This window comes from Vitis riparia, chromosome 7 (assembly GCF_004353265.1).
Source record: "Vitis riparia cultivar Riparia Gloire de Montpellier isolate 1030 chromosome 7, EGFV_Vit.rip_1.0, whole genome shotgun sequence".
In the NCBI taxonomy this organism is placed as follows: domain Eukaryota; kingdom Viridiplantae; phylum Streptophyta; class Magnoliopsida; order Vitales; family Vitaceae; genus Vitis; species Vitis riparia.
Window position 1 is genome coordinate 29,528,942 of NC_048437.1, and position 22,564 is coordinate 29,551,505.

A 22,564-nucleotide genomic window follows, 5' to 3' on the forward strand; every position below is an offset into this window, starting at 1 on the left:
TGTAAATGAATAGGTCAAGACACTAAGTTCCAAAGCACCCCCAGAAGAAAGTTATGCTCATGTCAGGCTTGAGCCTCGAATAAACAAGGACCAGACACTAAATATGCATAGGGCACAATGTGGTCATTTTCAGAATCCACACACATAAATGTATAATTTTGAAAACAGGGAAAGCATGAAACCATTAAAGAGTGATATTTCTTACTAATTATCTTTTCAAATTTGATGAGATAACACATGTATTCGTGATTGTGTGTTTGAAGGTGCTTGTGTGTGATGTGCACATTAAAATTTATGGGTCAGAAGCTGATATTGTTAGTATGCAAGATGGTGGGATATGTCATTTAGAGATTAGTTAAGAGTGCTGGGATGTGCTCTCTTACTATGGGAGTGTGGGTTGCTGATTGTTGTTGGAGCAGGACCTAATTTTTGAGTAGTCCCAGAGGATGCTGCCTTCGAGTTCAGTTGTTGTTTCCTACGGTGCCAGTTTCCTTTGGTTAAAAAGTCGGGTATAGTTCTTAGAAGGAAATGGTTCTTTTCTTGTTTAGGCTGGTTCACCTTCTTTTTGAGTTTCCCTACTTAATAAGTGCCCATTTGTGGATTTTATTGTCATATTCTTTGTTTTTTCAATGCAATTTTGGTTTAACTACAAATAAAGAAAGAAGGAAATTTTCTTGTGAGATGTGCATTTGGAAAAGCCAATCAATGGAGTAGATACCACATATGGGATTCCAAATATCAAGTTAAAAAGAGATTAAGAACTGTGCCATTTATATAATGCTCTAAATTAGAGTTTTGTTTTAATTTTTTATAGAAAAAAAAAAAAAAGGAGGTTTTAGAGCAGATGCACAACACTAATGGCATTAGTGATGAGCTTAACAAAACATGGCATTCAAAGAAGGTTGTGTATGGGTGTAACCATGTTAAGAACAAGGAAGTTTCACTCTAGGTATAACAAAAATGCGTAGGATAAATGTATGGCAATAGATGATGGCACAGAGTGTGCTTATGATAGGATGTAAATTATTCTATCTTTTTGTGTGTTAAGTGAACATCCTGCAACTCCATAGAGATGCAAGATATGCTCTCCAGGAAAGTCAAGAACACTAAGAGCTTTTTTTTTTTGATAAGTCAAGAACACTAAGAGTTACCAGATTGTTTGTATATGAAGTGTTGTGGTCCTAAATCTGAGCAATCAATGTCTCCTGCTCCATCACACCTTTCCTCCAGCAGGGCTTGAGAAATTCCGGTTGATCTCAATGGAACCACAACAGTAGCCATGTTGTCCATACTGCCCTTTTCAAATGCAGTGTTCACTATGCACTCAGCTAATGAATATGAGCATGAAGAAGAGAATCCTGATCTCATATTTGGATGAACATGTACTTCCCATAATAAATCGCAAACCTCCTGTGAGCTTAGCTTTTCAAATATGCCATCAGATGCAGCAACCAGATAGCTATCATTGGTGGTCAGAGGTTGCCAATCTGTCACTTCAGGTGTAGGTATAACACCATAGCTGATAATATCCAAGGAAAAATACGAATAAGTAGTTCCATCTCCAATTCTCAAAATAATTATATTTCAGCACAAAATCCAAATAAGAATTTTGGCTTATAAAAAGAAAAAAAAATGAAGTTTTTAGCTCTCCTTGAGGTCAAAATGGACTCAATTGAAGGGAGGGAGGAACTACCATATGTACAAATTCTTGTGGTTGTGAACCTCACCTTTTAAAGGACAGATCACCAATAGCTCGAGAAACAGCCAGCTGACCATTGACACGAGCAACCCCTCCCCATTCATAAACATAACCACCAGCACTTTCCACTCGGGACTTTTCATCATCTCTATCTGGATGATGGTCTCTTGTCAGTTCCTTCACAGAAAAGTGCGCCAGCCCATTTGATGACAAAAATTTAGAGCTCTCGTAGTCTTTTAAGGGTGAAATAGCACCACTACGTCTTCTCTGCCTGTATAACCTTGATAGAGTGACTGCAATTCACAAGCACCACGAAATAATCAACCTTCATGTCTTCGGTAAAACAAAGAGGAAATAATGCCTCGGCAAACCATACTCAACAACCATACTGATAGCAACATCATATCATAAATAAAGCATGACAACACACTGTGTACCAACTAATCACGGTATGGTATGAACATAGGATTAGAGAATCAATAATTTGAGTTTAGGCTACGAACTTTCTAACCTTTAGCCTCTGCAGGAGACTGAAATTTTTCAGAGCACAAAAGAGCCTTTGAGTCTCCAACATTTGCAACTAAAATTTGACCATCAGCTATTAGTATAACTGTTGCCGTAGAACCCGAATCAAGATTGTTTCTAGATGCTTCCTTCAAGGCTCAAATGAATGAATGTCAACATAAGAGAAAACAGAAGGGTCTAATGCACATTGGATTTTTCTTTTTCTTTTTTTTAATAGGTTAATGCTTACCTTGGAAAACGTTTTGTCAATGTCATGGATTGCCCTCAACAATGATTCCTTCAAAATTTCCAAGTGAAAATTACCATCAAATTTTGCTGGAATTGTAAACTTAAACCTGTGGAAACATTTAAATTTTATTTTCTAGAATTTATTAATTAAAATAATCTGAAAATCATATGATTTAGACACTGACTTCTAAAATTTCAAACCATTTATTCATATAATTGAAATGTTTTAGTCCAAACAAAGATCAAATTGTAATATAAATAGCACGAAATTATGATTAGTATGAAAATAGGCTCAGCATGAGTTGAATTATTTCAAATATTGGGCTTATTTTCTTTCTCCGACTCCATTTACATAAAGGCATTTATGATTATACAAGAAGAGATTTTGAAAAAGTGAATACTCTATAGGTGAAGTGGGGCAACTCACACTCATCCAAACCACCCTTTCTAGCTTGCCTATGTATCTCATGTTCTCTTTTGTGATGCTAGTGTAATCCACGTAGGCTAGAAAAGGGATCTTTATGGGAAAGACAAAATCTTGAGAAGAAAGAAGATCAAGTAAATGTGTATGCTTTCTAAGGAATCTACAGGCTTGGGGTTCAGAGTTTATTGTTTTGGAATAAGGTTAGCAAGGTAACCGGATTTCAAGGTTTACTATGATAAATATAATGTGGAAAAGAGTGATTTTATTCATTGCATTTATGACCGTATTTATAGTGTACAATCCTACAAAATTAGGAAACTAAATTACACAAAGAAAGTTGACTAATTCCTAGAAATCCTCCACCCTACAAATCAAGAAAAATAAAATAGAAAATATACAATGACACATTCTCGGAAATCAGGGAATATACAATTATACAATCCCAAAACCAAGGAATTAATTCCCTAGTATTTTCAATCAAATCTTGGAAATTAGGGAGTTAAGTCTTTGGTATCTTAAATCAAGTTAGTTAACACTCCTCAAGCTGATAAATAGATATTATCCATTCCCAACTTGTTAGTTATCTTCTAAAATGAGTGGCTTAGTAGACGCTTTGTTGAAATTTCAACAAGTAACTCATTTGTTTTTTTTTTTTTGATAAGTGAGCGCATATATATAAAACTAGGCAAAAAGCCACAAAGCATACAGGAGGTATACATAGTAGCCTACGCAAAAACAAAAAACAACACTCACCACCCCTTAGGGAACGGCAAGCCATTCCAAAAAACCTAAAAGCGAAGAGGACTCCTCTCCCATATACACCCTAGCCCAACTCCACAAATTACAAACAAACGAATTCTTTAGCTTTTGAATAGCTAGAGAGTCCCCTCTAAAAGCTAATCTATTTCTCTCCTTCCAAACCGTCCAAAAAATACACAACGGAATGAAGGTCCAAATCCTTTTCCTCTTTTTTCCCACAAAAGGGCCCCTCCAACTTACTAACATCTCTTTGACTTTCTCTGGGAACACCCAATTAGCCCCAAACAAGGCCAAGACAATCTCCCAGAGAGCCCTTACAACTGTACAGTGTAAAAGAATATGATTTACAATTTCCTCTTCACAACCACACAAAAAACACCGGTTTGGAAGCTGCCAACCCCGTCTTTGAAGCTTGTCCAAAGTTAGGACCTTCTCCTAAGAAGCCTCCCAAGCAAAAAAACAACTTTGGTTGGGACCTTGTCCACCCAAATGCTCTTTTTCGAGAAGGTAATGACATTAGACCCTGTCAACAACTTGTAAGCTTCTCTAATCCGAAAGCGGCCGTGTCCCTCTCCTTTCCATATCACTGCGTCCTCTTCAATAGAAATCCTCAATTCCCTCAACATATGCAACAGCTCTCCCAAGGCGTCCAACTCCCAATCATTAGAGTTTCTAGAGAGTCTTATGTTCCAGCCTCCTTGACCGAGGCTTGAGTCCCACATCTCATTTACCGATGCGTTCCTTTGGACCGCCAAAGCAAACAACTGGGGAAAAGCTTGGGACAGCACCTCATTTCCGCACCAAAGGTCAGTCCAAAACCTTACCTTAGTCCCCTTTCCCACTTTGAATTCTATATTCTCCCAACACCAAGACGACTCCTTCAGGATATCCCTCCAAACCCCCACCCCAAACGTTCCGCGGGCCTCCTTTGTTCTCCAACCAAAACCCAACTGGCCATACTTCACCCCAACCACCTTCCTCCAGAAGATATCTTCCTCAAAGGCGAACCGCCAAATCCATTTCCCCAACAGGGCCTTATTCAAGAGATCAATTTTCCGAATACCTAGACCCCCACTCTCCTTTTGTTGAAACATAAGGAGAACAAATCAATCAACTATCTAGCTTCTCTTCGATAAAGTATCACTCAACTTCAAAAAAATTTGTACAATCATGTTGAACTAGGTTGTGAACAATATTGATTGCTAATTTATTATGGCAGTATAGCTTTATAGTCCCCTTTCATTTCACTCCTAGATCACCAAGAGTTATTTTCAGGCAAAGTACTTCACAAATTCCTTGTGTCATGCCTCTGAACTCGGCTTCTACATTGGACCTAACAACTACAACTTTTTTCTTACTTCTCCTTGTCACCAAATTTCTTCTAAGAATGGTACAATACCCAAAAGTTGACATGTGGTCTACCACTGATCCAGCCCAGTCTACATTAGTACGGACTTCCAAGCTTAACCCTTCATTTCTCTTGAAGAGTATCCCATTATCTAAAGCGGATTTTAGGTATCGAAGAATTCTATTTGTAACCTGTAAGCGAGCCTCTTTAGAGAAGTGCATGAATTGGCTTACTACACTCATTGCATAGGCTACATCAGGTTCGTGTGAGACAAATAGATGAGTCTCCTAACTAGCCTTTGGTAACTCTCCTTGTTTGTGGCTGCATCTTCTAATGCTTCTCCAAGCTTAAGGGGTAAAGGGAAACGAGGCTTAAAGTCCCATTATGCTTATTTTGGTGTATTTGAAAAAAACATGATGAAGAATCTTTGTTGCCTTGGAGCAGCCAAAATTTCAATTAGACAATGTTTATTTGAATTCTTTGTTTGAATAGTCTGATCTTGTGCACATGTGTTGCACCCTTTCTTCTAAAAGGCCATTTTATTACAACATATTTACTTACTAAAAAATAAATCATGCCAAAAGACAACAAAACTAATCACCCAGATCTAGTTTCATGCCTTGTGAAACATCAATAAATAACAATACATATACATTCAAACATAGAAGCATAAACAAGCACTAGTAAAAAAAAAACCTTAGTGATATAGGTCTGCCCTCACCCTACACCACTTAAATATCAAGGAGGCTACCCATGATATCTAGTTCATTGTCAGAGGGCACTACCACAAAAAAAATACATATTGCATACATGAAGATCCTTTCCAAGTTTTTTTTTCTTTTTTTCTTTTTTGATAAGATATCTTCCAAGATCAGATGATGTTGACCTAGTTCTTCATCCCAATGAAGTAATTGAAAAACAAAAGAATATGTTATTAGGAAGCCTTCCAATGATTTCTTTAATACAACAGAATACTTGCATCAAGAAGAAAATAGGTATGTGAAATGACAAAATCTTCATAGGGAGCACAATAAAAGAATCTTTGATATCTTGGAGTGGTCAGAATTACAATTGAAAAATATTTTTATGAATTCATGCAAAAAGCCAATGAAACTAATCACTCATATCCAGTATCATGCCTTTATGAAACATTAATAAATAACGATACATATGCATACAAATGCATAAACATACACAAGCACACATATATACTAACACACATGAACCTATCTAAAAATACATATCGAATGCATGAAGGCGTTTTCCAAAATTTTCTTTTATTTTTTTTGCCTTTTGATCAGATACCTTTCAAGATCTGACTGATGCCGACCAAGTTCATCATCCCAATGCAGCACTTGAAACACAATATCCTGTTTCTCTTTATCAGGCAGCCTTCCTGTGGATTTCTTTAATACAACAGAATATGTTGCATCAAGAAGAAAATAAGTGTGCAAAATGAAATACTCAAATAACAGCTTCGAAGCCATCTCACTAGCTTCAGCACCATTATGACCATCAAATACTGCCACAATTCCAACCATAACCTCCGCAAGCCCAGTTGACCCTGCTCCAAAATCAGAGTTTAGATATCAAAGCTGCCACTAATACAATTTAGAAAGTGAAAATTTCTTCTCTATAATCTTCTGTAGTCATTATATTAATTAAACTGAGTACCAAAATCCCAAAAAAAAATTCCTGTTTTATTTAAAATTTTCCCTTTTTCAGGGAGTCCATGGATAAGTCAGACCTAAAACAGATCTTCATGCTGCAAAACCAGAAACCAAGAATTCGAAACTTCCTTGCATGAAAGCAACATAGTTTCTATTTTACATAATAGATACAATTATTTCAATAATTAACCTCAGAACCTTGAAAGTGCCACTTTCTCATTTGTAATCTAGACGCTAACCTACATGCCATTATCTTTTCTATCATTTACTCCAACAGTAAAAATTTCAAATTACAACCCAATTCTTCCTTGAGATTCTTTCAAAATCTACAACCTTAATAACAAATTAAAAAACACTTAGCCATTTTTTTCAAGGACAATAGATGGTAGATAAGTCCTATGTATTTCTGAAAATGTCTAGCGTTCCGCTGGGAATGGGTGATTGCACGTTACTTGACTTAATCAATGGCCTAAGTAGAAGAAGATAAGTGATTGTTGTATTGATTCCTATTTTCTTTCTGATTGTGGTTTCCTTTGTATACTTCCAATGTACATAGCGTGCACACCTCAACTAGGGAATGTCACTCAACACGACTAATCACAGATACCACTTAATGGTACTAATCATAAATGCCAATCAATATAACCACGCCATACACTTGAATTTCAGGAGGAATCATTCAACTCCCAAGCAAGAACACTTGCTATATCAAGTCCTCTTGTCTCAAGCTAAAAATAACTGTCATTATTTCGTTTGTTATGTGACCATCAGATCCAAGTGAATTGAGTGAGCAGGTTCCTGGATTTTGTAAAATTTATAGTGAGATTAGGTTCTGTTTGTTACACCCTTTCACTCCATTCCTTCAACCAGATCTTGGACGCATGCCACATTAGATATTTTTAAAATCCATGACTGGTATAAAGGGGAAGTTATCACATATCAACATTCCACTCTATAATAGAAAATTTTGATGTAGCATACATTTTTTTTTTCTGATAGGTAACCTAGAACCTCCCATCCCATCCAAGACTAGAATAGATAATTAAGAGAAAGGCTATAACAAAACCCATTTGTGCCTCGTGCTTCGTGAAGCTCAGGAGCATATTGGAATCTTCCCATTCATAATTTGTTAAATATGACATGACAATAATGGCTAAAACAATAATGAAGTCATTCAATTGATCAAACCACTACCGACTGTATCGTAAATATGTTTTTAATTACACACTCTAATCTTCTGAAGGGGAATAAGAAAGAAATGAAAAAACAAATCCTCGTCTTGGTATTGTATTGCCAAAAATGGCACTTTTCTAAATATTTCACAAATGCATACTAATTATTATAATGGCCTCATTCAAAGTGATACATCTAAAACTAAAATTTTATATAGATCACTGATAACCCTTTCCTCATTGACTGTAAAACATACCTAACCTGTTTCAGACTTCAGCGGTCCGCTCCTCCGTTTGGTAACCTAGAAAGTGTACAAAATAAAAGGAAATACCATTTCCAATCTTGATTTTTCAGTGATTTTCGTTACTAAGACTAGAAATCCTAACAAAACTAAGCCAAATAGTCCTCTCGGAATGCAAATAACACAAAATCTATGATAGACTCAAATTCCAGTTCCGTGTCTTTCCTTTTCCTATGTTTTCTTGACATCCAATCAAAACATAATAAAAAATCCAACCTAACGCATCAATTACAACCGTCTTACGGGGAAAAGGAATCCGAACATCCAGAGCGCAGAAGGTCCGGTCCTCCTGCGACTTTCTTCGACCCTGGCTCATCGCGGATTGACAAGTGACTGTCCGTGGTCGCGAAGCATCGTTGGAGAGCCTCCAGCTCGGGCATTTCGGGGATTGGAAAACCGCCGGAGCACCGCCCTCTTTGTACACCATCAAACACGTCGACGATTCCCCATTCAATGGAGGTGTTTGGGAAGCGAGAAACCATAATAGAAATAGAAGAATTCTTGATGTTTGAATCATGGATTCGATGATGGAATCATTCCATTCCTGCAGAGCACGAGATGGTGAGAGAATAATACTAGAGATTGAAAGCAGAGATTCGCGCTCCGTGTACGAAGATGGTCGCTGTAGTTTCTGCGGTTTTTTTGAACCGACCCGAACCCGCTCTCATATTTGACTCCGAGCCAGTTTTGGATTGCCCGCTAAAATTATAGTTAAAGGTCGTTGATAGTAGTGACACCTTTTAAACTATCAATATTATTCTTTAAAATTTGTAACCAAACACACCCTTGGATTTTCTGTGGGTCGGGCCATGTATAACCTGTGGGCCGGGCCTAGGGATAAAAAATGGGGGTGGTCTGGGCCACTAATTGTCCAGTGTTTTTATTTATTTGTTTTATTTTTATTTTTTATTTTATTTAAGATAGGGAAGTTCTAGAGATAAGTTACCATTACATCTGGACTGATCTGGGCCGTTGAATTTAGTTGTTAAAAAGGTCCTCTAATATCAGTAGATACTAGAACAATGTAGAAGGTTCTGTTTCTCAATTTTTTAATTGTAGAAATTTGATATGGATAATTTTTTTTATTTATTTATTTATAGTTTATCGATGATCGTGGTCCTACAATCGCCTTCCCACTTGTCGATAACACGTGGCCGTGTTCATAAAATTATTTAATATTTATCATGTTATATTATATATATAACTAAAACTACCCACTTGCATTTAGCTATTTAAATAATCGCTTCTTCTTTTTTTCTACACAGTAGTCATTTTCTTGCATCGACCAATAAGAGCTGTACACTTGTCCACTGTACTTCAATAACAACTTGACATGTGATTTGGTTTCTCAATACGCGTGCTGACAGAGCTTGACACGTAATATAATTATCAAACGCAAAAGCCACAATACCTTCTCTTCCGACTCTTCTCACAAATATTTAAATTACGACATAAATACGTTAGTGTAATAGAAAGTTCCTGTAGATAATATTACTATTTAGTTCTCCATCAGTTCAGCGTTGGCCACGTTGCTACCACTATGGCACCTGCAGAGGCATCCACGTGGCACTGTTCAACAATTATTTTAATATTTATAATAATAATAGTAATCTTACTGAGTTAGTTAGTTCATATAATTCTTTTTCCTGTAAGTCTGAGCACCGTTTATCGTATTGCAGCAGCCAATGAGAATCCTCCACGTTTCCAGAATACCCTGAATTATCTTGACACGTAACAGTTTCGATACTATCGCCGTCAGTACACTATTAACCAATGGGAGACTTCCACCTGTCCCATGCTGTATAACAACTCGACACGTAATACTTCCACTGTGCCACCAACTGTATTTCGGAACCATTGGTCCAATGATAGAATCCCACCCGTCCGAACAATCGCTCGACACGTAACGGTTTCGGAACGGCCACAGTACGGTTTTCGGACCGAGTTTCTTGTATCGCATCATGCCTACAGATCCCCCACGTGTTCGAAAGTTGAAACAACTTGACACGTAGCATTTCGGCGGGGGCATTTCATACTACAGAGGCCAATGACAACTATCCACCTGTCCAACACGGCTTGACACGTAAGAGTTCGCTGTAGTCTGACTCGGCGGGAGTTTCAAATATTTGCTGCAGCCAGTAGAAAACCCCCACCTGTCCGGCATTGTTTCCGAGCAATCGACACGTAATACAGTTGAAATTTGTCCGTACAGTGATGATAAAAAAGAAAATTGAGGAAATTGATTTAATAAAATCAGCCTTTTGGACCCATTGACTGATTTAAAAAACAAGCGGCGGGTGTGTCCTCGGACTATTTTCTCTCTAGTGATATGAAACGAGCAAATCCCAAAAGATGCTCATTGATTTTTTTTGTGTCGGTAACACTTACAGCTCACATCGGGTCTAATTTGCAAATATGTAAAGTTCACGTCGAAAACTAAGTAACATTTCAACTTTTGAGATATTTTCAGGAAGTGAAAGGCTTTGACAAGGGCACCATATGACGAGGAAGCTTTGAAGACCACTCACCCAATGAACTTGGAGCAAATGGAAATGGTGAAATGATATGGACTTTAAGGGAAATATTTGTTTGATTTTAATTATTGGATTTTGAAATATATTTGGGGTGTCATTTTCTAAGGCCTTTTAGGTTTCAACAAGACCATAATTTAGAAAATCCCCACCAACAAAGAAAAGAAATGGCCAACTTAGACTCAGTTTTTTGTGACTCTAGCTAAACCTAGTGGATGTTGTCGATGATGTCATCCAATTATTAGTGGGCTCAAAACGAAGGGCACCTATTAAAAAAATTGTCCAAAAACCTTTGATAGACCTTAAATCCACATCTTTTAAAACGTGTGGGCCCCACACCATGCCTCCACCATACCACACCATCCCAAGTCCCCCATATTCCAGAACTTTCCATGGACCACCGGCCTCTCTCTCTCTCTCTCTCTCTCAAGAAACGGAGAAAACCCTCAAACCTCTAGAACTTTCGATTTTGCTAGACTCTATTAATAGGCCTAAACACCACTCCCTCGGCTCCTTTGTTCATGGAGTGCCACCACCAACTCCATAACGGCTTCAACTACCTTCCTAATGAGGAAAGCTTTGTGTGGAGCAAAAGAATAATCCAAACTCTTACTTTCTCTCTTCATCTGATTCTCAATCTCACTTTCGCTTTGTCCAAATTTTTTGAAATTTTTTTGAAATAGTTCATTGGGGGCACTGTGTCTCCTTCTTATCATCTAGAATTCTGTTTTATTTCACTGTATAATACTGTTTTTTTTTTTTTTTTTTTTGGGTGTATGGACTCTGTTTTTCCGGCTAATCCCACGTTCGGATTAGGCTCTGTATCGGCTTCTCACGTATAATTTCGAGGAAAGAATCGAGACCCATTGATTTTTAATCATGAATCCGATGTACCCTGTGAAGGAGGAGTTTCCAGGATCGAGTTCCTCCCCCCAGTCCGGTGAGCCACCGGTAGTGCCACAGCCGGTTGAGGGGCTTCATGATGCGGGTCCTCCGCCATTTCTTACAAAGACATTTGACATTGTGGATGACCCAGCAAGCGATCATGTGGTCTCTTGGAGCAGAGCAGGTAGCAGCTTTGTTGTATGGGACCCCCATGCCTTCTCCACCAATCTCCTCCCCAAAAACTTCAAGCACAATAATTTCTCAAGCTTTGTCAGGCAGCTCAACACTTATGTAAGTATTAGCTTCAACAAAATCTAATTCCAGGGATATCAGATGAGAATTCCCTTGGATTCTTGAAATCCCACATCTCTGTATGCTTACTGAATCATGAGAAATTCCCTAAATCATTTTTTTAGTTAAAATTTTCATTTGGGTTGTTGAAATCCCAAATTTTTGCACGCTTATGGAATTATTATAAATTCTTTAGTTTTTCTGTTTGCCTTCTTGGGTGGAATGAGTTTTGTATCCCTTCTCCAGTGTCATTTACTTTGCTAAATTTCATTTGTGTAATTATTTTAATGGGTTTTTGGTGTAACAGAGCCATGAAAATTAGAACCTTCACTGGTTTTTTCCCCTTTTCAGTAAAAACTGCTAATATGAAGCTATGAGTAGTTCTCTGTAGGGTTTTCAGAATAAAATAAAAGTTCTAATTATATTTAGTTTCTGGATTCCTGATTTTTCAGTATAAAATAACAGATCCATTGTTTCTTCTAGTAACTTCTTTTATCGAGTGCCTCTATCCGTTCTTGAATGAATTTTTTAATCAATGGTTGCTTCTGGAAGTGGGTCCATTCCCCAACTTGAAATCTGATGAAGAAAGGGCATAAAATAAATAAATGCACTTCTCCCAATCTCTGATCAGGAGCAGGAATGCTAAATCAAGTGCCTGAAATCCTTGGATGGTCGATGTGAAGAATCTATCCACTGGTTCTTGAAATTTCATCCTAAATATGGAATTTGATCTCTACAGGGTTTTAGAAAGATTGATCCGGACAGATGGGAGTTTGCAAATGAAGGATTCATCAGGGGTCAAAGACATCTCCTAAAGAACATCAGGAGAAGAAAGACACCTTCCCAGGCTCCTCCCCCACATCAAGCTTTGGATCCTTGTGTTGAAGTAGGAAGGTTTGGACTGGATGGAGAAGTCGATCGATTGCAGCGTGACAAGCATGTTCTGATGATGGAATTGGTTAAGCTCAGGCAGCAGCAGCAGAATACTAGAATCACACTCCAAGCAATGGAGCAAAGGCTACAAGGGACAGAGATAAAGCAGCAACAGATGATGAATTTCTTGGCAAGAGCAATGCAGAACCCTGCCTTTATTCAGCAGTTAGTCCAGCAGAAGGAGAGGAGAAAGAAGCTTGTAGAAGCCATTAGTAAGAAGAGAAGAAGGCCTATTGATCAAGGGACTAGTGGAGCTGGAGGCACTGAATCCAGCCATGGCAATGGATTGAGGAACCCCATTAAGATTGAGCCTCTACATTTCACAGAAGGAAATGGCTTTGAAGTTTCAGAGCTAGAGGCACTTGCTTTTGAAATGCAAGGGTTGGGTAGACCAAGAAAGGAGCTAGAGGATCATGAAGAGCTAGACCCTCCTGAAAGTGAAGATAAAGAACTTGATGAGGGGTTCTGGGAAGAACTATTGAATGAGAGATTTGGCTGTCCATCAAGCCTACCTGGTGCTGAAGGAGAGGAAGAAGAAGATGTGAATGTCCTGGCTGGCCGATTTGGTTACCTGGGCTCCAGCCCACAGTAGGAACCCATTCTGCACCAATAGTCTTCTACCCCCAGTTTTCTTCATCAGTTGCCTTTTTACTTCACTTCAATGGCTGTTTCTTTTGGTAGGAGGTTTTCTCTAGTTGTTTGGTTAATCCCTGTCTCATTTTGTAACCCTACAAGTGTCATTAGACCATAACTTTCATCTGGGTTTCTCTCTATTGACAGGATACGAGGATTACCAAGCAGTGTATCCTCACCAAATATTAGCCCTACTGTTCTAACTCTTGTATATTTTCTTCTAAATTTTCTTTCACTCTCCCTTTTTTTCTTTCTCGTACACTCCTCTTTTCAATTCCTCTAAGTTGCAGGCATTGCTTGGACAGAGTTTGTGGAAGTTCCCATCATAATTTGTCCGAGGTTCTTGTTTTCTTCCCCATCGAAACCCACTACTCTCTGCATCAAATTCATTGACTATGATTATTTATCTTTGGCCTAAAACAATTCGTACGTTGTTCGAACCTGCTGAACTTGAGAAAGAGTGGCTGCAAGTTGCAAGAGCCTAGAAACCACAATAAATTGAAGCTTCTGGAACCCAGTAGCAAATGGTTGTTAACTTGGTCGGTTGGATATTTTTGCTTTCAGTTGTCCTTTATGAAGTGAAAGCCATATGAAGATTTTTTTTTTTCCTCCTTTGTCATCTTAGGTTTCAACAAGACAAAGAATGAAAGATGGTCGGTGATGAATTTGATGATGTGAAGGTGGGTGGCAATCAGATTTTTCCTTGTCACATCTTTGTCCACATCAATCATTTTGGTAATTCTTGTAACCCCTTCTGTCACAATGGCTAAATCAATGGTTGGCAATGCTAGGTAAAGCTCGAGAATTGGTGTGGGGTGTGCTTGAGATTTAATATTGGCCTCAAAAAAATATTCCTAAGAATTAAAGAGTCTCGGGATTGGTATTAGCTTAAGAAGTAAGTCTGAAATGATGTATGCTTAGGATTTGGTGTCGGTCTGGAAATATGCTCAAGGTTATTGGTTCGGGATCCAGTATGACTTGGAACCATATAAAAAAAAAAATTTGCTTGTCCTGTGATTTGGTATTGACTCAAGAAGTAAGTCTGAACTTGCGAATGCTTAGGATTCAGTGTAGGTCAGTGTTAGTTCCAGATGTAAAAAAGATTAGCTTGATTTTGAAACAAGATCAACCAAGTCTTTATCATGACATCAATGCCATTTTTTTGTGTTGGTATAGAATATAGATGGCCTGCAGAGAGATATAGGGGAAAAGATGCATATGAAAAGGTGGTAGAGTCACTGTGTCGAGGTGGAACTATGCTCTGTGTCCCTGCACTTGGGTCTATTCTGAAAGTTTCATTTGTGTGTGCAATCTTGGGATACTGATGAAGATGGTTCTGCTAAAGGTTGCCATTGGTCTAGCATACATGTTCTGTAATTCCTGTACTTTTTTCCTAAATGAAATTTGTTCAGAACCTATTACTTGTGATTGACCTGTTAGGTTGAAGACAAAAACATCAACCCAAATGAAGGGCCATGTTGATTTGATTTGGTTGGGTTGTACTTTCCATTCAAGGACCTACCTAAATCAGAGATTCCAAAATAATTTTGTTATCTTCCAACACAAGAAAAGTTTCTAGACAATGGAAACATTTGACGCTATCGTGATTTTAAGTGTACGATGAAATTTTGGTAATTAAACAAGATTATAAATAAATGATAATACAATATAAGATATACGATGACAGTCAAGATATAAAGCAATTAAATTGCATTGCATATGTCAAAAATACTTGTTTGTCCATACTCGAATCCTTTAATTTTCAAACTCATTTATATTCCAATTTATAAACATCATAAAATACTTTCTAATATAAAGAACCATTTTTTCTGTAAAAATCAGGTATTACTTTTAAAAATATTAAGAATGATTTGAAATGGTTGTTGAATTAGTATTGGTAGTACATAAGTTTTTCAAAAAATCTATTGATGTATATTTTTTTATATCCAAATAAATAGTGTTAAGAGATAAAATGTTGTTGACTAAAAATAATATTGCTATCATTGCTCTAAAAAAAGGCCCTTAATCTCTTAGAGAAAAAAAATTAAATTCATAATATTTTATATATTATAAATATTTTTAATGAAAACCAAGTATATTTACTTTTGAAATAAATTCATATTTTTATTTTTTTTTAATATTTTTTATAATACTTTTTGAACTATTTTAGAATTTTGTTAAAAACAAATGGGATTTCTTTTTTCCTGCCTAAAGTCCTTGCCATGATGAACTCATCACAAAAGTGACGAAAGACTGAGGAAGTGGAACCGAAACGACAGCGTTTTGAGGTATTCCCTAAGCTGGCGCGCTCTCTCAGATCAAAACCATGTTTCCAAAACAAGCTTGTGAGATTTCAGTGATTTGCCCTTTAAAATTGGTTGAAACCCATGCACAGATTTGCCACTATTTCCTTTTCCTCAGCACATTTGACACATGGGTATGTCATGATCTTCCTCATTCCTCTTCTATTTTGCTTATACAAACATTGATTTTCATGGCTACAGTATAGAATTATTGGGTTTAGGGTTTAAGGTTTGGGTACTTGGAAAAAGGGTCATGGGCTTGCCTGTTATCTAGATTAACTATAGGTAGTTTTTGTAGAGTGAATGTTGTAAAATGAAGTATTGTTCATTGTCAATGAATGTCAGTATCTAAATGACCAAATCTTTGGTGCATTTTATTAGAGTATAAGAATTATTGGGTCATGGACTTGCTTGTCATCTAGATTACACCAAAATTTTGGTGTATTTTGTTACAGAATTGGGTAGTGATTGTTGGACTTAAATTTGCTGAAATGAGAAATGAGAAGATGCTTATAGGTCATAACCGAGGTCAGCTCAACCAAGCTGAGGCTTGAGCTTTGGATGCCAAATTTTTGTATTTACTGAATTTGAAAGAGCTGCATATTTTTGTCAACTTCCTAACAATCAATTGAACAGGATTACATTGATGTGGTGAAACAAGTAAAGATAATCTGACTGAAATTGTAGCTAGATTGTTGAAAACTATTTAAGATGTTTGGAATTATATATGACATGTTGAGTGTGAGTTAAGTGATTTCATCATACATGGTTTGCATGTATTCCAATTATATACTAATCATGCGTATGTTCTTATGTTTGGTAAGTTGCATTCGATATTAATACATGCTACTTCAACTTTTTTCTTGCCTATAAAGAAAAATCTTCCTCAAAACCCTCTATCATATACATCTTGATTTTATTTTCATCCTATATTAGTGAAAGGAAAAATATACAACATATGTGTCTCTTCTTTTGTTTCCTTTTTAATACAATGGAGATGAAATAACCATGACTGTTATGGTAGAAGTTGTCTCGATGTTTGCAGTCTGCCAAATATATCATTTTTTGGAGAGTGAAATTCTTCCATGGCCTTAATCGTTAGTTGTCCAGCTTTGTAAGTTAAGAAAACGGTGAACTGCATCAGAACATTTTAACCTTGGAAATGGATTTCCATCATTGTTTTCTCATCCATTTCATTAGTCACTTTAATCCAAAAAATGGATTGATGAATTGGGCCACTAGAACTGATGGGTTGATCAGGCTGGTCAGATAAATTATAAACCGAGTAAAAGAAAAAGGTTCTTTATATGGTGACTTATTGGGTGTTATCTTCTTTAGACTTTCCCTTTAGTAGCCTCTTTCTTGTTCTCACTACCTCTCTTTGGCTTTATGAGACTTGCCTGTGTGTTATGGTTTTCCAACTGATCAATTGCAGACACCAGTTTTATCAAAATGTATCATTTGAATAAACACCACATACATGAACTGGGTGTTGATAGGCTGAGGAAATATGAATGGGGAGTGGAATGACAAAAGGGGATTGTAATAAGAAATGGATACATTTGTGAGGACTATGTCATTGTAAGTAGAACTAATTGGCAACAAGGTGAGAGATTAGATTGAGATGGTTTGGTCATGTGCACCAAAAACCAATAATGAATGACATTACTGCAAGTAGAAGATGAAGAGAATGTGGAAGTGGTAGCAAGAAACAACATGATGGATTATGACTTAATAGCCCTAAATAGAGTGGGTTGCATGAGAAGACTAATATAGCAGGCACCAAAAGTTTGGGATAAGTCTCTGTTGAGTTGAGCTGCTTTGTTTACTATTTTGGAACTTAAATTCATATACTCAAAACTGAAATGCTTGAAAACTTTAGAGCTTATAGAATGTTAGGGATAAGTCTCTGTTGAGTTGAGTTGCTTTGTTTACCATTCTGGAATTTAAATTCATATACTCCAAACTGAAATGCTTGAGAACTTTAGAGCATATAGAACAATCTTAAAATTTACAAAGCTTCATATTATGTTAGGATGATGTTTGTTATTATTATTATTTCTCATATTTGCAACAGAATGCCACATTGACTAGTTTAAAGTTATCAGCATTATGCATGTGAGATCTTAGAAATTGGCTCATATTTCAAATTGACAAAGGCTTTTATAAGCTTATGTGTTGGTCTTTATTTATATTCATAAAAGGCCAACTCATACTCAATACTCTAATATGGATCAAAGAAATAGTGAACTACTGCAGGAAATACTTTTCCATCCATCATTACAGGTGAAGGACAGTTATGTACTCCGGATGTGGCTTCACATGTACAGAATGCGCTGATTGTGATAGTTTTTTCTCTAAATTACCTACTGCCCTGTTTTGCATTCTATTGTCAGCAATCTTTAATTAGTTAGTGTCTTGAGAAGCTGGCAATTCACACACACACATTAGTGTTTTGAGATGTTGGCAGTTCACACACAAACACATATTTGTAAAAAACATACTTGTCTAAGTGTCAATACTTGTCTTTTGTCTTCATGTTTATGACCATATGGGATTGTTCACTATGAAATAGCTAACATAGTTGTTCATCTGCCTCAGCACTTACACAACAGGAGGTTGATATGCTTTGAGATGGTGAATTGAGCAAGTGGAAAGTTGTCTTGTCAAGAAGCTGTTGATGCTCTGTCAAGATCCATGAGACAATTTTTTGCAGTAAGTTTTGTAAGTTCATGAAACTACAGTTGTACTTTAGGAACTAATATAATATTGAGAACTGTTGCCATCATAAAATATACCCTGTTTTATTGAACAATACCTGACTATCCAAAGATTTAACTTAGAGAATCTAAATTAATTTTGTATTTTTTGTTTTTATATCTTGTAGGAATTTATGATATGATAAAAAAGGGTGACAATCATGTACCAACTTAAGAAAAAAAATGAAGAAAGATAAAATTCTCTAATGTTGCTACAGATGATGGCGGTGGCGGCTAAATAAGTTTTACTTAAGTCGATAATCAAATGATTCTAATCAATTACATGGTCCCATGGTCGGTTGTTGTGTTCTGCTTGTCACATATACTTGATTTACAGAATCTAGTGGGTGGAATCGTGTTAGACAGAAAGCAGACGTGTGAAGAGATGGTGCTACACTCCTAATTATGATGAGATAGCCGAAAATCATAACACAATTCACTAATATTTTAGCAATATGTGATCTGGATGTGATCTGTAACATAGTGTTATGCCTGTGTTCGAATGACTATTGTTGTAGATCCAAAAATTCCTTCTTATCCATTCCCTTATGTTCCCTTTTTGCCCCAAAGTGTTAATGAAGTAATTAAATCAAATTCAATAGGATAAAGCGGTTATGACCTTAATACATCTATGGGCCAACATAAATAAGAAATAAGCAGTGGTGTCCTTTACTTGGTTAATTCCTGTATGATATGCTAATATGCCTTCTATACTACGTTTTGAGCAAGTGGCATACTGTGTACCAGTTCCCATTTGACATGCCCATTAATTCATGTTCCAGGTAACACTGAATCAACATATCAGAGATAGGAAATGGTTCCAGGAACAGAGACTCCACTATGAATAAGTTGACTTGCATATCCTGTTGCATTACTAGGATTAATAAGATTCACGAAACTGAGTGTCATAAAACTCATAGTAGAACAGAATTTAAAGAATAATACCCCAAAACTATGGTAGATAAAGGATATACTAGGAAAATATCTGTTGCAAAGACATGAACAATATATGGAAGTATTATCTATATCTTATTATATCACTATAACCAGAATGGTAGTGCTTATCATATAATTATTATATGATATATCACATACATAATTATTTAGTAATTAGAGGACTAGATAAGGGATTATTTCTTGAATTTGATTCTCCATAAGGATGGTAGAAAGAGTGAATGGCTGAGAGGATGCTGCCCATAAAGTGAATTTATAACTCTTGAAGTATGGTTTGGTGTGTAATAAATTTCAGACTGAAGCAACAAATATTTATAATAGTTATAAAAATGATGTGAAACTTGTGCAACATGTTGAGTGGAAAAGAAATGCCAATTAAATAAGTGTACCTGATGAGAATTTTGGCAATGAGTATACAAGAAAAGATGTCATAGGAAGTGAATGCATTCCCGAGGAGCTAGAGGTATCCTCAATTAACAACAAGATGAGGGAAAGTCATCTTGGAGATTTGATTCTTTGATTGCATCAGAACTAGTTCAGTGCAAGAGGTGATATAGGGACGAGAGGAAGGGCCAAAAGATGTGAGTGGAGTCAGTGATGATAGACATGAGACTGCTTGTGATTTAACAGAGGACATGGCTCCATATAGAGTTGGGTGCCCAAATAGGATTTGTGTATCAAATCTTAAAGTGGTTGGGATATAAGTTCTTGTGGAGTTTTTAAGTTTTGAAAAAATTTAAGCTATCTATAATATCAGTTGCATTTAATGTTGTTGAATGTTGTCAAGACAAGAAAGCCAGGAATGAAGGAATACTAGATGGGTTGAATGTACTTTTCATTGGGATTGATATGAGAAAGCCAGCCAAAGAGTTTGGCCATTTGTAGCAGAAACAGATGATTGCACATTGTGTGAAATATGTTGAAGGCAAGGGAGAGGCTGAAAAACAAGGCAGAAGTATTGACTACTAAGCAGAAAAGTTGTTATCTATGGCACAGGTAAATGGTCATAATAGTGATTAGCAAAATATTATCTCCGTATTGAAGCAAGATAGGATAAAGTTCTGTTGAGTTGAGTTGACCTGGTGTTATAGTTTATGGAACTAACTTCTGAACCTAAACTATACCAATCTTTGACATATGTAAAAATAAGTTTCACATGGAGATGATAGTTTTGCACACAATGCTTGTTCAGTTGTAGATATCAAATTGTCTTCAAAACTTGATTAGCATTACACATATGAGATCTCCTAAACTTACTCTCATCTCAATCTGCCAAAAGCAGAAATGAAATTTACAGGTCTAAACTTGCACATTAGTCTGTTGAAGAGTCTAATATGTGCCCCGGAAAAAGTTTAAAAACTTTTGCACAAGAATACTTGGTGATGGGATTTTGATGTTGATACTTCCGTCGTTTAGAGTCCCGCCAGCAACACCTGGCGAGTAATGCATGCCAGCAGGCAGTCCCATCTGATGTTACAATCTGTCGTTATTGATGGCTGCTATGCAAGGTTCATGTTGCTTCCCACTTGTGGCAATAGGCTGATCTGGTTGGCATTTCTTCTCTATTTTCTCGTGCAACTTCCTTTCTGGTTCCAACAAACTAATTCGAAATCTTATCACTCAGCATTCAGAAATTTAAGCAAAAGCGAGCTTTTTCCTCGGAATTTTAGTAACCCAGGTGTCCTATATCTCCTCTCTTGATTTTGCAACCAATTGTAGCCTTCTGGTAGATAGAGTTTATTGATACTGGCATTCCACATGCTCCTCAGAGATACAAAATGCCCTTACTGAATTGGGGAGCGCATGAAACTGAACAGTCTGTTAAGAACACAATGCAGGGGGCTGCTTGGGTCATAGAAAACAAATAGTCTTTCATTATTGTCCTCATTTGTTTATTAGGGATTCAGAACTGTACAAACAAATGCCTACGAGCATCTAAAGTTGCTCTTGTTTTTATTCAAAGGACATCTTGTGACATGATGGGAAGTTGTGGCCATTTATCATAGTTGCTCCATGATGTGGATCACATGATAATTTGGTGAACCATGGATTGTGAAGTCAACGGTTAAACGATCCCTGATCCCTGATCCCTGATTTATCAGTTACCATGCATCTCTATACCATTTAACACTGTTTCTATTCGTTGTGCATGACTCAGGCCAGGCACCAACCCATTTTAGATGCAAAATAAACTATGCCTGGAGCAGTGATGGCTCAGCTATGGCTGGACTCGGTTCCTACCAGAGTAAGTGATTACCTGCTTTTTAATCATTCTTTTTCATAAATCATGCAAGTTTGATCACTGTGCTATAATGTTATCACCATTGAATTTTTTTCCAACTACATTATAGTTCAATGTCTCAAATTCCCAGGTTCCAAACGTCCTCCTCATCCCCATATCACTGTCACTATCGTCACCATCATCACCACCACCACCACCGCCTTGTTGGAACAAAGGACGTCAAAAGCCATGCCTTACAAAGTCAGCAACCTGTCCCCCGTCATGATACCACCAAGAACTCCCACTTTAGATTTGGTTAACAGGGTCTCTTCCACCTCAAATTAGCAGATGTTGCTGCCTCCTGTTTCCCATGTACAAGTACAATGTGCCTCTACTCTGATATATTTGTTGAATTTTTTTAATTTCTTCCATTGAAAATGAGTTGAAATGCAGAAAAATATGGAATGGTAGTGCTCATTCAAGCTATTACTCTTACCTTGTCCATTAATACATATGAAGATGCCAACAATCTTGAAATGATACATCATATAATTAGTAGTCTTCACTGTACTTTTGTGGTCCTACTTGTAGCATATTTTTGCCTTCTCATCCGTGATATGAGAATTTTTTTTTTTTTTAAAAGCATTAATATTAATATAATAGCTGTCCTATTAGAACCACGTGATTGTGACACGTGTCTCAAGGTGCTCGTGACTTCGAATTCTTTGCCTTTCTCGTGAAGGAGAGATCATGTTTGTTGGTGTGGGACCCTTCACTCTCAACAATTGTGCATTAGCCCACTTCATCTCTTCTTGGGCCTGGCCCAACTGTTGTGAAAAGGCCAATGCTTCACTCCTATCCATCTACTACGTTTTATGTTTATACCTAAAAAAAAAGGCTATGGCACCAAAATACGACAAGTATTAC

General features: G+C 36.9%; 2 protein-coding genes and 1 long non-coding RNA gene across 13 annotated transcripts in view; 2 read left to right on the forward strand and 1 right to left on the reverse strand.

Annotated features, from left to right (window-relative positions):
• The window catches only part of LOC117918305 (probable protein phosphatase 2C 51), a 36,236-nt gene extending 27,423 nt beyond the window's left edge, over positions 1 to 8,813 (reverse strand). For 3 of the 8 annotated variants that reach the window (XM_034834850.1, XM_034834855.1, XM_034834849.1), the window contains exons 1-6: positions 8,371 to 8,808; positions 6,289 to 6,547; positions 2,454 to 2,559; positions 2,211 to 2,352; positions 1,728 to 1,992; positions 1,152 to 1,519 (exon numbers count right to left, since the gene is read on the reverse strand). In XM_034834850.1, the coding sequence (XP_034690741.1) occupies positions 1,152 to 1,519; positions 1,728 to 1,992; positions 2,211 to 2,352; positions 2,454 to 2,559; positions 6,289 to 6,547; positions 8,371 to 8,644 (1,414 nt within the window). In that variant the 5' untranslated portion in view covers positions 8,645 to 8,808. Of the gene's footprint in view, positions 1 to 1,151; positions 1,520 to 1,727; positions 1,993 to 2,210; positions 2,353 to 2,453; positions 2,560 to 6,288; positions 6,548 to 8,370 lie in introns of all 8 variants that reach the window. The other 5 variants (XM_034834853.1, XM_034834854.1, XM_034834848.1 and 2 more) reach the window with 4 other exon arrangements.
• A 2,350-nt stretch (positions 8,814 to 11,163) lies between these two features.
• LOC117917978 (heat stress transcription factor A-2d-like) lies at positions 11,164 to 14,816 on the forward strand. Of its 4 annotated transcripts, XR_004651814.1 has the most exons (4): positions 11,164 to 11,834; positions 12,574 to 13,927; positions 14,026 to 14,080; positions 14,577 to 14,816. XR_004651814.1 is itself a non-coding variant. In XM_034834481.1 (2 exons), exons 1-2 carry the CDS (start codon positions 11,538 to 11,540, stop codon positions 13,357 to 13,359), a joined length of 1,083 nt encoding a protein of 360 aa, XP_034690372.1. In that variant the 5' UTR covers positions 11,164 to 11,537; the 3' UTR covers positions 13,360 to 14,202. The 4 variants fall into 4 exon arrangements, 1 of the variants encoding a protein (XP_034690372.1); XR_004651813.1 differs by lacking the exon at positions 14,577 to 14,816 and having other exon boundaries at positions 14,026 to 14,202; XR_004651815.1 differs by lacking the exon at positions 14,577 to 14,816 and having other exon boundaries at positions 12,574 to 13,444; positions 13,548 to 14,202.
• Positions 14,817 to 15,621: 805 nt separating this feature from the next.
• On the forward strand, positions 15,622 to 22,059 carry LOC117917979. Its single transcript, XR_004651816.1, has 4 exons — positions 15,622 to 15,837; positions 18,305 to 18,418; positions 21,575 to 21,661; positions 21,789 to 22,059. It is a non-coding gene; the product is annotated as an uncharacterized LOC117917979 (long non-coding RNA).
• Positions 22,060 to 22,564: the final 505 nt, after the last annotated feature.

Bases quoted from the DNA above. Each gene is read 5' to 3' on its own strand.
- LOC117917978 (XM_034834481.1), top strand. From the start codon at position 11,538: ATGAATCCGATGTACCCTGTGAAGGAGGAGTTTCCAGGATCGAGTTCC. The intron at 11,835-12,573 runs GTAAGTATTAGC...TGATCTCTACAG, and splicing joins TCAGGCAGCTCAACACTTAT to GGTTTTAGAAAGATTGATCC.